At 38.4% G+C, this 15,574-nt stretch overlaps 1 protein-coding gene across 1 annotated transcript in view; it reads left to right on the top strand.

The window, feature by feature from the left end:
* PPP3CA (protein phosphatase 3, catalytic subunit, alpha isozyme) overlaps positions 1-14,015 on the top strand; it is a gene marked incomplete at its 5' end in the record, with an annotated part of 34,096 nt that extends 20,081 nt beyond the window's left edge. The window contains 4 exons of the mRNA XM_010186912.1: positions 2,177-2,261; positions 6,289-6,386; positions 9,057-9,086; positions 12,274-14,015. Coding sequence (XP_010185214.1) covers positions 2,177-2,261; positions 6,289-6,386; positions 9,057-9,086; positions 12,274-12,467 — 407 coding nt within the window. The remainder of the gene's footprint in view (positions 1-2,176; positions 2,262-6,288; positions 6,387-9,056; positions 9,087-12,273) is intronic.
* Between the last annotated feature and the right edge of the window lie 1,559 nt (positions 14,016-15,574).

Below are 15,574 nucleotides of genomic sequence, written 5' to 3'. Positions count from 1 at the left end.
TAGGGAAAGTGACACTTGGGAAAGATAAAGACAATTTGTGTTTAAGTGCTTTCAGGGTAAAAAAGGTGAAAACCGTGTCTTGTGTATCTTGAGAGTACAGTTCCGTGAGATTGTAGTAACTGAGATAGGAACGTACATGCTCTGTTTCCTGAAGAACCCAGCTGAATCATTGCTGTTTAATTTAAATTTTTCATTAAGCTGTTTCGAATATCTAACTCAGTTACATTGGAATTACAGCTGTTTCCCCACCCTTGGTCTAAAATTAGATATTTATGCCTAAGACTTTATGTCTTTATATTATTTATGTATTTTCTTTATATTTTTATCTTTACATGTGGGAGATTTGATAGCCATCATTCTGAGCATAGTTTCTTTCAGTTTGAACTTCAAGGTATGGGCTCATAATTTCAAGACAGTCTAGGAGGACAATTCGCAATGTCTGGAAATAATGTGTTTAATAGCTGCCCAAAAAGATGGATGCATGTAAAAGTAGTATGCATGATTGTAAGACATCTAGTTTATGCTCCTCAGCAGCCATATGAACTTATCCCAGTATGTAAGCATACAGCTATCAACATTTTAGTAGGCAAATAGTGATAGCTGTGGGCATATACAGTGTGGCTAGTGTCGACCCATTTGTACTCAGGCTGGTCAGGGATACGTGACCCTACAAACAGCTCTCCAGGGTTCCCTGTGTGTGGCTATCGACCTCCTGCTTTATCAAACTCATCCCTTGCGCTGTTTGGGGTTAAACTTGGTCTTGACCACAATGTTAAAAGTTACAGCGAGATTCATCCTGAGTTTTTATGTTATCTGTGATATTTGTTCCTACAGTTACTTAGCTTTCTTTGGAACAGCTTTAGGATTCACGAGTAGAGTTTATTTTCAGTTTTGAAAGCGGTTTTTTTTGCAAAGGATGGCTATTCGTTTTGAAATTCAAGTTCAGGAAAAATTATGTACATCCTTTTCACTTCTTCTAAAATGCCAGGGTATTTCTGCTATTTTAGCTTCTGTGATGGACTCTGCCTTATAAAATGGATCAATTTGCTAGGAATTGAAAATAGACATTTTCATTTTTTAGAAAATTTCATTTTTACCCTTAAATTCTGCAGCAGCAAAGAAAGAAGCATTGGCGTGATGTGTAGTGATTGTCAGGTTGTACTCTTGAACCTCCAAGACAGGAGTTGCCAGGCAGCATCTATACGAGCCAAGGTTATCTTTCATTCAGAAGCCCTCGGGAGAAATCTTCATGATGTATGTGGTTATGATTGTGATAATTAAGTGAAAGTGGCATTTTCTCAGGGATGTGGGGGGTCCTTATTAAAAGAAATTCCTTGTTCTGATCACTTTCTGCTATTTGCTTGCCCCATTGCACAGCTAATATTCTAGATTTTATGCTATCCAAGTAACAAGTACACATATAAACTTTGCTGAACTGTAGTCTCTGTTCCATCATATGCTTTTGTTGGTTTTTTTTTAAGGCAGATTATTGTGTGAGTTCACACATTTCAGAATAATTGTAATTTTGAACAGGCAATAGCAGTGATGAGAATAAAGTTTCATCTATGGAACTTTCTGAACTACTGCCAGCTAACACAGTCTGTACCATTTAATGCTGGTTTTCAGGACTCTGCCTTTAGGTTTTATAACCATTTAAATACTTTTTGACTAGGGATGGGAAAGCCTGAACTGGACACTCTTGGCCTTAATTTTAATTCAATCACTTTTTTTTAGGAAATTGAAACATGATTGTTTTTCACTTAAAATTATAATATTATGAAATAGATTTTAACACCCTTGTTATTTAGCTTTTCTTTTAATTTTTTAATGATTTATGCACTGTTGAATATCTTTTTGGCATTTTGACTGTTTTCAAAATGGTATGGTCTCTGAAAACATTTTTCGGAATAGAGAATTAGCTCAGATTGATGAAAAAACATGCAGCTTTAATGTGCAACAGGAAGAGGATCACACCTCTAAAGGTACTCATAAGTAGATAGTTCAAAAGTGATCAGTCCTGAGCTGTAAATAAAAAAATGTAGTTTTGGTTTTGACTACAAATGAGGCTTAGTTTGGCAAACTTTAGCATTAATATGATGTTTCGTGTGTTTAAAGTTCAGAATAGTGACATATTGTTTACAAATCCCTGTAACTGTTTTTACTGTGTTTTCCATAGGAGCAACAGCTGCTGCTCGAAAGGAGGTTATAAGGAACAAGATAAGAGCAATAGGAAAAATGGCTAGAGTTTTCTCAGTGTTAAGGTAAGGTTTTGTGCTGGTTCTGATTTTTTTATTTTTTATTTATATTAAAGGACATATTTGAATGATTGATTACTTGTAGCACCCTACTGTTAGTTTAGTATTTTAGTTTATACCACCCAACTAAATTTTACTGGAACCTTTTGAAGATTGTTTTACTTATACAGTACTGCTATTCATTATGGCTCTGAATAATCTTCCTCAGGTCTTTTCCTGGACATAAACGAGACAAACAAACAAAAGACAGCAGCAAAGAAAACTTCAGTTACACTTTTTTAAAAAAAAAATGCTTTAGCTCACCAGGTATACACTAATGAACTCTTAGCCACTGTGAAGCAGGAGTTGAATGTGGAGAAAGAGTATGTCCCATGTCATGTCTCATTAAAAAGGAAGCCAACTGTCCCACTTTGTCACCCACAGTTGTTGCTACAGCTGTGAGTAAAGATGATTAAAGATGACAGTATTAGGGTCATTTAACTAAAAATCCAGGAAATCATTGTGCAGACAACAGCAGCTCATTACCTTGGGCTGCACTCCCCCAAACACAAGAACGTGAGTAATGAGTTGCTACCCAATGTTTAGAGCTTTCCATTTGATGTCTCTGAGTAGAAAACATGCTGTACTGCACTGTGCTGAGGTCTAAATATAGAAAATACAGTTCCTTCTCCCTCTCTTTCAGCAGAGGGATTTTTTCCTCAGGTAATAGTACATTTCTCTGCTGTAGTCAGTTTAAGGCTATTATGGTTAGTGTAAAATCAAGGCATTTTTAAAAAAATTATTGGTATGATTGTTTGATTAGTGTAAAAAGAGGAAATAAAAATAGTTGCTTGAAGAATACATTCAATTTCAGATGAAACTCTCAAACTTGCTTGATTTGAGACTCATCTGCAGTGTGCAAGCAGTGGGCAGGTTGTCAGTGGGGCTTCACATGGACACAGCAGTTCGCCCACGCGTTGCAGATTGCAGCAGCACAGCTTTAAATAGTGTACTGAGATGGAGGGCTTTGTACCTGGGGTTCCCAAAGTGTTATATGTGAATTACTAGTGATGCACAAGCTACTTCAAAGTGGTACCCATAAGAAAAAAAGAAAAGTTGGCGTCATGCCTTTTGTCTAAACAAGACGGGGGAACAATCAGATGTTGCCACCTGCTCCTTGTACCAAGTCTGGCGGAGAGCCTGGAGCTGACATTGCCACCACCTTTATAAAACAGCATGATTTTTTTTCTCTGATGATAGTTGGGCAAACAAAGTTTGGGAAACCTGGCTTTCTCCCATAACCTTCAACTGCAGCTTCTGGATTTGCTGTTTTGTTGTAGAGCACCTTTTGAAATACAGAATTAATTTAACAGAAACTGAAGTTAAATATACAGAAAGGCCTGAAATTGGATGCCCAGCTGATATATCTTGAGTTTTATAATTTGAAAATGATTGACAGCACCTATATGTCAAATACTTTTTCAAAGGGAACTGTGGGTCAGGAGCCTTTCAGTGTTTCAGGGATGGAAGAAGGGTACAGCATAATTCTTGAGTGTGCCCTGTTTAAAGGGATATGCATGAACCTCATAGCTCAGAGTTTTAGCACCATTTGAAACTTTGAGTCCTCTTAAATTATTTCATGAAAATCAACATTTTGAGGCACTGATGGAAATCAGTTTTGATCATTCCCTGAAAAGCAGTCAAATTCATCTCAGAGTTGTTCATGATACAATTTTTTGCATTGAGACATGCATCTCAACATCTCCAGAAGTCCAGAATGGTCTGTATCTGGTAGAGGAGAAGCCAGGGATTCACTCACTGAAGCTGCTGAGCCTTTTACAGTTTGTGGTTACTGATGGACCATAAAACTTTGCAGGAAGGACTGAAGATTAGGAGTGTATTTGTTCTCTCTTACCTTTAACCAGCAAATACAGCGCATCCTTACTGTGGCCAGAGGCGTAGTCAGCAAATAGAGAGGTCCCTCTCATGAGCAGTTCTGCTGACCAGTCTTCCAGGGGCGTGCGTGACATTTCATCCATTGACCCCTGGGAGGACTTCTCTTTTGCTGGGAAAGGCTGATTCTCCTCATCTAGGTGCCAGGCTTCTAGACAGCAAAAATGACATGAGATTAATCCTCCAAATACTGTTCCTATAGAAAAGCTTGCGTTATTTTTTTCCTGTCTTGCCAGCACAATCCACACGTAACACAAGAGTGACTGAGAATTGTGTGTAACCCCGCAGAGGCTGCAGTGGCACAGTCATCTGAATCAGCCTGTTTTGGAAACCTTTGAAGTTCCTGTTTGAGTCATTGCTGTTCTATGAAATCTATTTTACTAATTCCTGAAAAACATTTCCCTGTGATCAGCACTTGATCTGACCACCTTCAAAGGACTCGGTCACACATCTCTTCTCTGTGCTAGACTAGCTGCTTTCCTCAAGGATATAACCAGAATGTAAAACTGAGATCATTTCAGCCAATTTAGTCTCAAAAACTAGATATCAAAATAGTGTTGGATTGAGTTTCAAAGGTTATAAATGAGTGGCTTAAGCTCAGTGGAAGACCTCATGATTTACAGTCATTGCCTCTCTCTGACTTTATTTCTCAAGTCTGAATTTTCTTTGGATATATTTAGACAGGAAGGTGGTAAATAAAATATTTAATCAGTTTATATTCCTTTTTTTAAATGAAAGTAAAGAACATCAAATAGAAAATAAGGAACATTCAAGTCTAAAAAAAATCTCAACATTTATGATACAGAGGTTTCCTGCAATATGCAGTTTAAAGATAAAAATACAATGAATTAACTTATCTTATGAAGGTGAAGCTAAAAGTGCCATTGCGGTTTAATTAAAAAGAGATGAAATGGACTGAATTTTAAATGCAGATTATGCATTTGCTCGCAGAGGCAAGGAATCAAGAGAAAGCAAAAACTTTGGTGTGTAAATCTTGATGATTAAAATACTGTGTTAATTCTGGAAATATTTGGCTGTTGCATTAGTTTTAATTGCTTAGGTAACTGGCAAGGAAAATGGTCACAATTTGATTTTGACTTGCTCAAAGAAAAGCGTGTACAAGGAGAATCATTTTCAGACTAAATATAGAACCTGGAGAGTATATATAGTGGATAAACAAGAACTGTTTGAAATGTGTGAGTAATTCAGAGCACGTAGGTCTAAAGAAAATTGTAAGGAGTAGAGTTGGTGAGAGACAGTTTTGATAGACAAAACCACATTATCCTCAAATGAATGTGGAACTAAATTCTGTCTTCGTACTTGCTTCCTCCAGCTTAATGTCATTATAAATTTCAAAGTAAAGCACTTCAAAATAGGTTTCTCTTAAAGAATTGGGGTCAGTTTTGCTGCTGAGAAAGTATGTCAGCATAGACAGTATTACAGTGCTCATAGAAAGCTGTATTTAACGGCTTGTCTGAATAGAGTTGTTGTATTCCTCTTGCCATATATTAAAAACTATATGTATTTGAAGACTGGCCAAAACATATTTAGGTTTTCTAAAACATTTTTCTTGAATCCCGTTTCATTTTTTTACAAAACTATTAAGAACAGTGGTAGTAAGGATGGAAGTGCTTATTGTAATGACCTTTTAGCTGCTTTTTTTCTTGGTAAGTGGCTGATGATCATTAATAAATAATGCACCTGACTGCTCATGTAGACAAAAACAAAACAATTTCAGTCGATTTTGGACCACATAATGTAAGACACTTAAATGTATTGCTGGCAATAACCGCTTCCTTGGTCCTTCTCCTATCAAGTTTGTGGTTTTACGTATATATATTCCAATGTGTGTTACACATTGTTCCATAGGTGCAGGTTATAGTGTTAACTATAATGGAAGCCTGTGCTTGGTGTGGTGCAAATGTGAAGCACTTGCACACCAGTGGGGAGAACTGCACTGATGCCGGTATCAGCACCAGATGCAATGTGTCCTGGTAAGGAAATTAGAGATGCCAAGTCATTGTAGGGCAGGTGTCTAAAATGTGTTCTGTGTTTTTAAAAGGAGACATCTATTTACTTTGGTTTTTTTCCCTTTTTGCAGAGAAGAGAGTGAAAGTGTGCTGACACTGAAAGGTTTGACTCCAACAGGAATGCTGCCCAGTGGTGTGCTCTCTGGAGGAAAACAAACACTGCAAAGCGGTAAGCGTGTTTGCCTCTGCGTGTCATTGTGTGTAAAAAAAATAATTGGTTTTCAGCTGCAGAACCCAAGGAAAGTAACCACAGTCTTCCCAGAAAAAAAATAAAGGGCGGAATGAAACAGGCAGTTTCTTGTTCTGAAGCATTAGTGAGCAGTTCATGTAAGGCCACTTCTCAAGGCATTACGTACCACTGATTTGCAGAGAAAGAGGGGGGAGGAAAGTCCCTGAAAATCAACTGTTCAGAATGGTAGATGAGCATTGCATGTGAAGTGCTCTCTTCCCACAGTTTACAGCATCTTTTTTTTAATTTTTTTTTTAAGAGCAGCCTTTGATACACAGAGTACTGAAGGTTCAGCTTAGATAATGACACTCAAGCTCTTTATTTTATCTGATTTGTTCTTCCTCATAGAGAATCGCCAATGGAAAATAGCTCTAGAATTAGATTTTCTCTCCTAGTAATTCTAGGTGACAGCATGAGAACAATTTCACTCTGATTTAAGCCCAAGTGAAGGGAGGCTCTTACAAACAGTGCATTTGCCTTGTACACAAACACAATACAGATTGTCAGTTCAGTTTTATACCAACTGCTTCTTGTTACAGGGAATCTGTAAGTCTGTAGTAGGGCTGCCTTTGAAATATTCCTTTAGGAATAAGGAGCTGCAAACTATTTAATTTACCACTGTAAGCTCTCCTTTTTGTGTGTGTATTGCTGTAGAGTATATTGCAGGCACACAAGAATGTCTCTCGCTTATTGAGGTTCTGTTGGCAGTAGATGTAAGAAATAGAAATGCTTTATAACCTTAACACAGTCTCAGCCTCTTGTTTTCCTGTTTCCTTCCTGGAGCATTCTTTCTCTGTATTTTTCCCTTTACTGTCTCTTTTACCTAGAAGATTCAGGTATACGGTGGTAAACCTTTTTTTCCCTTTTTTTGCCTTCCCTTTTTTTCTTTTTGATGACTTGTGTGTTACGGACATAGTAACGTTCTGCTTTGAAAATGCTGCAATATGATTCGGCAGGATGCCTTTCTTAATGGGGTAGTGGTCTTTACCTAGGCTTTTCTCCATGCAGTTGCTTTACGTTTGTCAGAAAATTTGGTCCAAGGAAACTGCTATTGATTCCTAGAATTAAAATGAATTTGAGAAAATTGCCTAAAGTTCTTGTTCCAGTGGCTAAAAAGAAAACCTCATACTGCAGTATTCTGGCTTAGTAAAACATTACTATACACAAGCTTCTGCATTAGTTAACACGTAGTACCCCATTCACCAAATAAACTGAAGTTTACATAGTTTCTGTTAAGCACAAATTTATATTACCATATGTATTAACAGAAAATATGAGTAGTATGTTCTGTTGTGGAAGTATACATTTTAGTTGTCTTTTTTTTCCCCTAATGTGTCAGTGCTGGTTTGGATCTGGTTATTCATTTTAATTTCTCATCCTAGTTATCGTGTTTCCTTTTCTCTTGAGTTTGCATTGGTTTCGTTCCTTGTTTTTTGCCATCTCTTGCTCTGTAGCTTGAGAGGCATAGGATTACCTTGGTGCATGTGGGTTAGCTCCCCATTTCCCCATGCAGCAAGATAATAGATTACATCTTTTAGTAGAGATCTCAATCCATATTTAACATCCTAACTACAAAAAAAACATGTTTGGGTTTTATGGAGGACAAAAAAAGAGCTTTTACCTAGGGGAAAATAAGACAAACAATAAGAGAGGAATTCCTGAAAACTTGGCTTCTTGAGCTATTCTCTAAACCAGAGAAGTTTTTGAAAATCAAAATTTCTTTTTAAATATTTGAACTGTATCACTGCTATATTGGATTACATTTGCTGATTTGCATCAGCTTCAAAACCTCTGACTGTAGAAACAAATTCATGCCAAAGCTAATGGGTAGAATTCAAATGAAATTATGTTTTTAAGAAGAATGAATGGTTTCAAAGCAGTAGTAACATGCTATTTCTAACACTGCAGCAACCTCTCGATTACAAATTTTCTCTCTCTGATCAGAGTTTACATTTGGAGGTCCGATGGGTCCAAACTTGTATCTATGTCCATTGATTTAAATAAAATACTAGAAGAATGCTGTTTTCAGAGAGTGGGTTGACAAAAAAGACACCTAGAGATGGAGCAAACTCTGTCCCGTGTTGTAGGGAGGTTTCTTTTAGTCAGGAGAGAGAAAAAATTCATTCTGAGAAGTTGTATATGTGGCTCTTTTGCCTTGTACTGGCAGCTAATACTTTTCAAGCTGACATCCTAAGTGGTATGAATTTTGTGTGATGGCTTTATGCCATTTTTCGTTCTCTTTTGACAGAGGAAATCAAACTGCTCTTACTCAAAGCTGGGAGAATTATACGATGACCTTTTCAGGTCAGATGTGCAATATGGAAGGCATTTTCATTCTGCAGTTCTTTTGAGTCAAAAGTAAACTACTCAAAATGTCTCTTTAAAAATGTTTAGTTTGTGAAACTTCTGCTTCAAAACAAACTATAGCTTAATTCAATCTGCAAACTGTTGTTTTTATGTAAGCATTTTGTGTGTGTCTGTTTTGCCAAAATCCAGCACTTACAGTAACATTAGTGTCGTAGCTCCTTTGCTCTTCACTGACTTGTTCTTAGAGTTAAAATCCTCTGCTCATTTTTCTCATTCGTTTTGCTACCCCTTTCTTCTCTTCAGCTACTGTTGAGGCTATTGAGGCTGATGAAGGTAAATTGGCCAGTCCCCTTTCTGTTGGTGCCACAACAGATAAGGGCTCTGCTGGGTGTATTCATTTTGCTGTAGCTTGTACAGATTGTGTGGGTGTTGGGCTAACAATTGTGGCTCGGTATTAACCAAAATGTAATTGCTTTAAAGGGGAAAATGCCTTTTTTTGGGTTTTGGTTTTTTTTTCCCTCCATTGCTGCTGTTGTGGTTTTTTTCCTTTCTGAAAGTTACAATCATGTTGGAATTGCTGTATGTTGAATTAAGCACTGAGTAATGCCACAGAAGGAGGTCAGGGGACTTGGATTTCCTGGGACATGGCTCGGCAGCAGCTTGTAAAAGCTCTGTGACACATAGCTCAAAAGTTGCATGCTGGAGGCTGGATCTGGTCTCCACTCAAACCACCCTCAGCAATCCCTGGTCGAGGAAAACACACAGCTTTTTATAAATATTCTCTCTTTTTGTTGGGTTCCCCCCCCCCCACTTTTTTGCTTCAGTTTGTTTCCTTTCTTTTGGGTCACTGGTAGAAAAATTTTATTGGTCTTTTGTTACAATTCATGTTTCTGTTTCTCTTTAAAAGTAAAACAACATGAGACATTTGTCTGCAAGATGTCTGCTTCCTCTGGTAGTGGCAGTTTACACACTGGATATTTACATTAGAGCAACCATTAACACCAGCACTATTTTAGCTACAAATATAAAGTGTCTGGCTGCCTCAGAAGATTTCTGAATGTTCAGTATTGAAAACTGTGGTGCTTTATTGACAGAACTCTAATTTAACCCTTAAGCAATTTTTAATGCTACAGTTAAAACCTAAGTAATCACTTATTGCAATGTAGATTCACAATATTCTTTCAGCATTATAAAGTTTTGGAAGAAGAATTTTCAGAATTCCCCTTTAAAACAAAATTCTTCAGTTGTATTTTGTTCTTGCCCCTCTCAAATTATCTGTGGGTACTTTTTTCTTTTAGTTGATTAAAAAAAAAATCTGATGATTGCTCTCTGTTGGTAAGATGTGCCCTTTTGGCCAGTTGAATTTGTTTTTGATTTTTGTAAAGCAGTGAATAAAATTACAGAACTAAACAAGTAAGAGAAAATACAACTGCTTTCTAAATAGCAGTGAGTAAGCTGCTATTTATGTTGGAATTATCTATTCCTATCGGCAATCTCTAATCTGCAGTGTGCATTCTCGTTGACAGTTTGGCTGTTTTCTGTGATTTTCTGTGACTATGTGTTGTGTTTTAGTATACTCTCAATGTAAACTGCTAATACTCGTTGTCTGACCAGCAACTACAGCAGAGCACCTTCCTCACTATTACAGACGATAGCGTGTCCGCTTGAAATACAACCAATTGAACGTGCCCTCATTCCAGCAATATACACCCTTCAAGTGAATTCTTGATTTGCCATCCTCGCTAGTTAGACACTGTGACTGTGGTCGTAATGACTACGTAGACAAAGCTAACGATGGAGAAAATGTTTCCCCCTTTACCAATTGTCCCTCTGCCGTTTGATTCAGGGCCCGCTAACACCGACTAGGGCATGCCACTGGCAAGCTCCAGCGCACGGCAAGTGTTTCAGCTTCAACACGGCCATACATTACACTGTTGCTTTAAAGGGCTTGGCCTGGGTGCTTGTTAGACATCTCACTTTTTGTGGTAGACGATAAAGTAAAAAAAAAAAACCAAACAAACAACAAATGAAACAAACAATGGGAAAAAACTCACTGTAGGGTCTGTTCTGTTTTCATTGCTCCATCCCTGCTCACTTGACTAATCACCATTACATTGTTGTTGTTTTTCTCAGTTGAAGTACAATACATGTTAAAACCCATGCACTTCACAAAGTTCCAATGTAACATTTGTGAAACTGGCTAAGGAACTAAATCCTGAAGCAAACGGGATCTATCCATTTTCACAGGAATGGTTGGCAAAAGTATCAGCATGAAAACGCTTTTCTCGCTCCCCCCAAGATGTAAAGAGTGGTAGATTGGTACCAGGGATATTCTGGGGTTTTGGATTTTTTCACTTTTTTTTTAACAGAAGCTACCAGCTTGTCCAGAATCAGGACTGCATATTGGAAGGAGAGCAGGAGTACTTCAGGGTAAAGAGAAGATAAAGGGAGGGAAGGAATACTGTATTTTACTTTTGAAACTCCCCTACCATTTTCTCCCCAGGGAGTTTGCAGTTTCCTGGTACTAACACACCATTTCTGCTCTATGGCATGTTAAGATAGCGGCATAGTAAAAGCACCAGTTCTGGAAGTGCAATGCATTGATTTTGTGCAGATAAGAGAAAAACACACAGAAGGCTATGACAAATTATCTACGGAGCTGTGACCTACTGTATGGTGCCTTTTTCTCTTTAGCTTTAAATCTAAAGGTCTTCAACTCTCCAATTAGAGAGAAAAAAAATAAAATAAAAATCACACTCTACAGTTACATTCCCCAGCCTGTGGCTGCCTTCTGAGGTTGGTGTGGCCTCATCAGTGTCACTGCTGAAGGGCAGATCAGAAGTCCTCGGGTTCAGTTGGAGCTTTGGTCCTTTGTCAGCGCGTTTCCAAAGTTAAACTGTACACATGTACCAAAATGACAATATTCCTGGTCCGTGTTGCACAGCGTTACCGCTGTTTGACCCAGGAGGGTAACTGCCCCGACCAATCAACAAGCAGCTCACCTGTGTTGAGAACATAAGGCAACATATTGTAGGGTTGTCCCAAATTTCCCATAGCATTAGCGTATATCCCCCAAACTGGCCTCACTGTGTCATCACCATCTTTAACTGGCCAGTGCTTTTTCCCCTGGTCTTTGAAAGTCAAATGGAAGTTTTGCCTGATTAAGGATGTTACAGCAAAGCACGATGTGTGATGAGGACAAATGCTAACTCAACAGCTTACAGCAGTGCCCTAAGCATAGTTCGTGATTGCAAACTGTAGTTTCATGTCAGCTTCTTAGCATTTTAAGATGGACAAAAAAATACTGGAAGCTGATCTTGTTGAAAAAAATAGTTGTGTTGAAGAGACGGTGGTGGTTAACCCCCATCTCTTTCTGAGCACGGTAAGGAGTCGGTCATGTTGTCAAATTTCTCATTGACACCTTCTCAAAGAAGGACTTTCGCACTCATTGCTAAGTTGGGGGAAAAGCTGCCGAGACTTCTACCTTGCTAATTTTACTTTTTAATAATCCTTTATTTAGCTATCAAAGGATTTTCACCCCAGCATAAGATCACTAGCTTCGAAGAGGCGAAAGGCTTAGATCGAATTAATGAGCGAATGCCTCCGCGCAGAGACGTGCCATCCGATGCCAACCTTAACTCCATCAACAAGGCAATCTCCACAGAGACTAATGGCACGGACAGCAACGGCAGTAATAGCAGCAATATTCAGTGACCACTGTCTGGGAGGGGGGTTGAGCTGCAGGGCGCGATGGGGTTGCTGCACATCAGCAGTGGGATGTTCTTGCCTCTGATAATAGCTTACTTGCTCTGGGGGCCAGGTGTTGGATTCAGTTTACAAAAATCATCTACGAAGAGATCGTCAACTTTAATTTGGTGGGAGGGGGGCTGGGGGAGAGACACCTCCTTTGGATATGCCTTTAAAATGCTTGTAGAAAAATGGAAGCTCATGCTGGTATATATTGCAAAGTTAGGGGAATGAACATGTTTTCCTACTGCATTTGGAACGTCTAGATATGTTACTGAAAGGCCTTTTATTATGTTACTGGACATGAAAACTTTGTTTAATTTCTTACTAACTATTGTACGTTTACAGTTGCAGCACTAAACATGGACAACATCGAAACATTTTTAACAAAATGTACAAACTAAATAAGGACTATTTATTGATAATGTTTTGCTACTCTTGTCAGACAATGGCTATGAAATAAATTAGGCAGTCTTTAAAAATATAGAGGAAAAAAAAAAGAATGTTGGAAATTTGTTTAAAATGCCAAAAAAAAGAGAAAGAGAGAGAGTGAGAGAGCGAGCGAGAGCGACAGTTTAATTTTGTACAGATTATGCTTACCTCAGGTTTCTTTAGTGTGCTTCAATGCCCTTCTTTAAATATAACACTTATCTTACTAATTTGGCAGCAATTATCCTTTTCTTTGTTTAAAAAAAAACTGGAATAATGATAAAATTTATCTTTTTTTGCTGTTTATATTTAGGGGGGTTTGGTTTGGGGGGTTTTCTGGGTTTTTTTGGTAAATCAAGTCTTGGTTGTGGCTTGCTGAATTTAAATATTTATGAGTGGTGCATTTTTAAGTATAGTGAACAAGACACCATATTAAGTGCAGTGAAAAGCATCTATATTCTGTAAAAATCTGCCTATGCATGTTTTTTAAGAAAAAATGGCTGTATAGGCCTGTATGGGACTGTAATGCGCTTAGTGGTCTGACTTATACTGGAAATGTATGTATACTGGCGTACTTTATATTCTCTAAAAAAAATGCTTAATGCCTTTGAAATTTTGTAATCGAAAAAAAAAGCTTTGAAAAATCTAAGGGGAGAGTATTCTTAAAGTTTTTAACATAAGCTTGTCAGTGCACATATAGATGGGTAGCATGTTTAGCAAACCTTGTGAAATTTAAATAAGTTTGTAGTTACATGTGAAATTCTAAATGCATGATAACTGTCAATGTCATAATGGTTTAGTCATTTTGTTCTGTTCTGTCACGTGCCACAAAATGTGTAATTTTTTCACTTTTTTCCCTTTGTATATCAGTTACGGGTTTCAACTGGTTCATTCTGAAAAAAGAAAAGGAAACAAAACAGTCCATTGATATTTTTTAACAATTGTATAAGTGCCCAAGTAATTCACTACAGCCTACAGCCTTGCCTTTGTAATTTGACTTCGAAATGTTGGCAATCAAAGCATGCACTTGTAACAATGAAAGAAGCATTTTATATTACTACTCAATAAAAATGTGCATGAACTTAAGTGCTTTTCCCTTTCTTGCTGGCTCAGTCGCAGAAGCGCAGGCAGGCACACGCGCGCTTGTTGCTCTCTTTTGCTTTGGACAGGAGAAGACCGTCTGTGTGAGAGAAGAATGGCTCCTGTCACCATCCAAGGTCAGTTCTTCACTAAGAGCACTGTTCATTTATTACCCAGCTGAACATCTGCGGACGCCCTGGATGCCTGTTTTACCCCACAAGTTCTGTTTAGGAAGGTGTTTTTTCGATAAGATGAGTAGGATATATCCCACAATTAGAGTGCAGAAGAAAGCATGTGCCTTCTGAGTGCTTTTCCCCCTTCATCTGGAGTGTTTGAAAAGGTCACTTAGTATCATTTACAATGTTCCTTTGGGGGGGGGGAGAGAAAAAAAGAAGAAAAAGAAATCAACTATTTCAGATTTCAGGTGTTCTCTCTTGTAGTCAGAGGTGAAATGTCAAAGCTCAGCATCTTTCTGCAGTCCATCATCCTGCGAAAAACTGATAGATGATGCCAAATGGTGTGACGTTTTGGGCATTACTTTAGTCCTCCCTTCAGGTGGCATTATTCAATGTTGGCTTGATGCCTGCTTTCTTATGTGTTTTTTTCACTTTAGCTGAGTGTGTTGTTAATTTTGGCAAAATGTGACAGGTGGCAAACATGAAGAGAATTCATAATATACAGGACAAGAAAGCTGGATCAATTTTAGATTTAAAATTTTATTTCAGATTGTATAGTGATATAGCACAGGGGAGAGACAGGCAGAGTCTTAACTATTCATGTGATCGGTGGAGCTGTTCTGGTTAGTGAGAATGATCTCTGCAAAAAGTGATGGTAAAAGTTCTGAGTGGCCGCTTTACTTGCCAGATGGCTCCTTACATGTGTACATGCCAGCAGGACAATTGTGGGTTACCTCAGGCAAGTTTTTATGAAGAGACATCTGAGCTCATGCTCGGCAGCCGCTTTGCGCAATGTAGGGCAATGCTGTCAGTCAGCGCAACCTGTGCTGTCTGTGTTCATTTAAGTTGGGCTCTGGCAGTTGCCCAGACTAGTTTAACAACAGGAAAGGGGCTTTTTCTCTCAACAGTGACAGTGTGGCATAGAAATCTCAATTGGTAGACCTTAACCCAAGAGGTCCATGCTACAAATCAGTGGTGGTGGGTTTGCAAATGCCTGCTGTAATTGTGGAAGAGCTCATGAAGGTAGCCCAGCTTGAGTAATGCCTTGGGAAAGGTACATCATCTGTTTAATCAGTAAGGAGACCTTTTTTTTTTTTTAACTTCTTGTATTGTAGAAGAACAGAAAATTTCCTGAGCATGCAAAGCAGCAGTGTCCCCTGTGTCCAGGTAAGATGGCCCAGCCCTTTGCTGGAGCAAGACCCACCATCTTACCATGGTCAGGTTCTGGGCTGCCTCTGAGGGATCATCTAGGCTATGCTCAAATGTTCCTAAAAGGACATACATTTTTCCAAAGGTTATCTCTTTCCAGGGCATCCTATCTCTTCCAGCTATCCTTTGTTTTTCCTGCTGCAGGAGGAGCTGTAGATGCATTTGAAGAAAAACCCAGGT

Source organism: Mesitornis unicolor, unplaced genomic scaffold, assembly GCF_000695765.1.
Source record: "Mesitornis unicolor isolate BGI_N332 unplaced genomic scaffold, ASM69576v1 scaffold18856, whole genome shotgun sequence".
NCBI classification, from domain to species: domain Eukaryota; kingdom Metazoa; phylum Chordata; class Aves; order Mesitornithiformes; family Mesitornithidae; genus Mesitornis; species Mesitornis unicolor.
The sequence above is the reverse complement of the archived record's forward strand: the minus strand, read 5'-3'. Positions and strand labels throughout refer to the sequence as shown.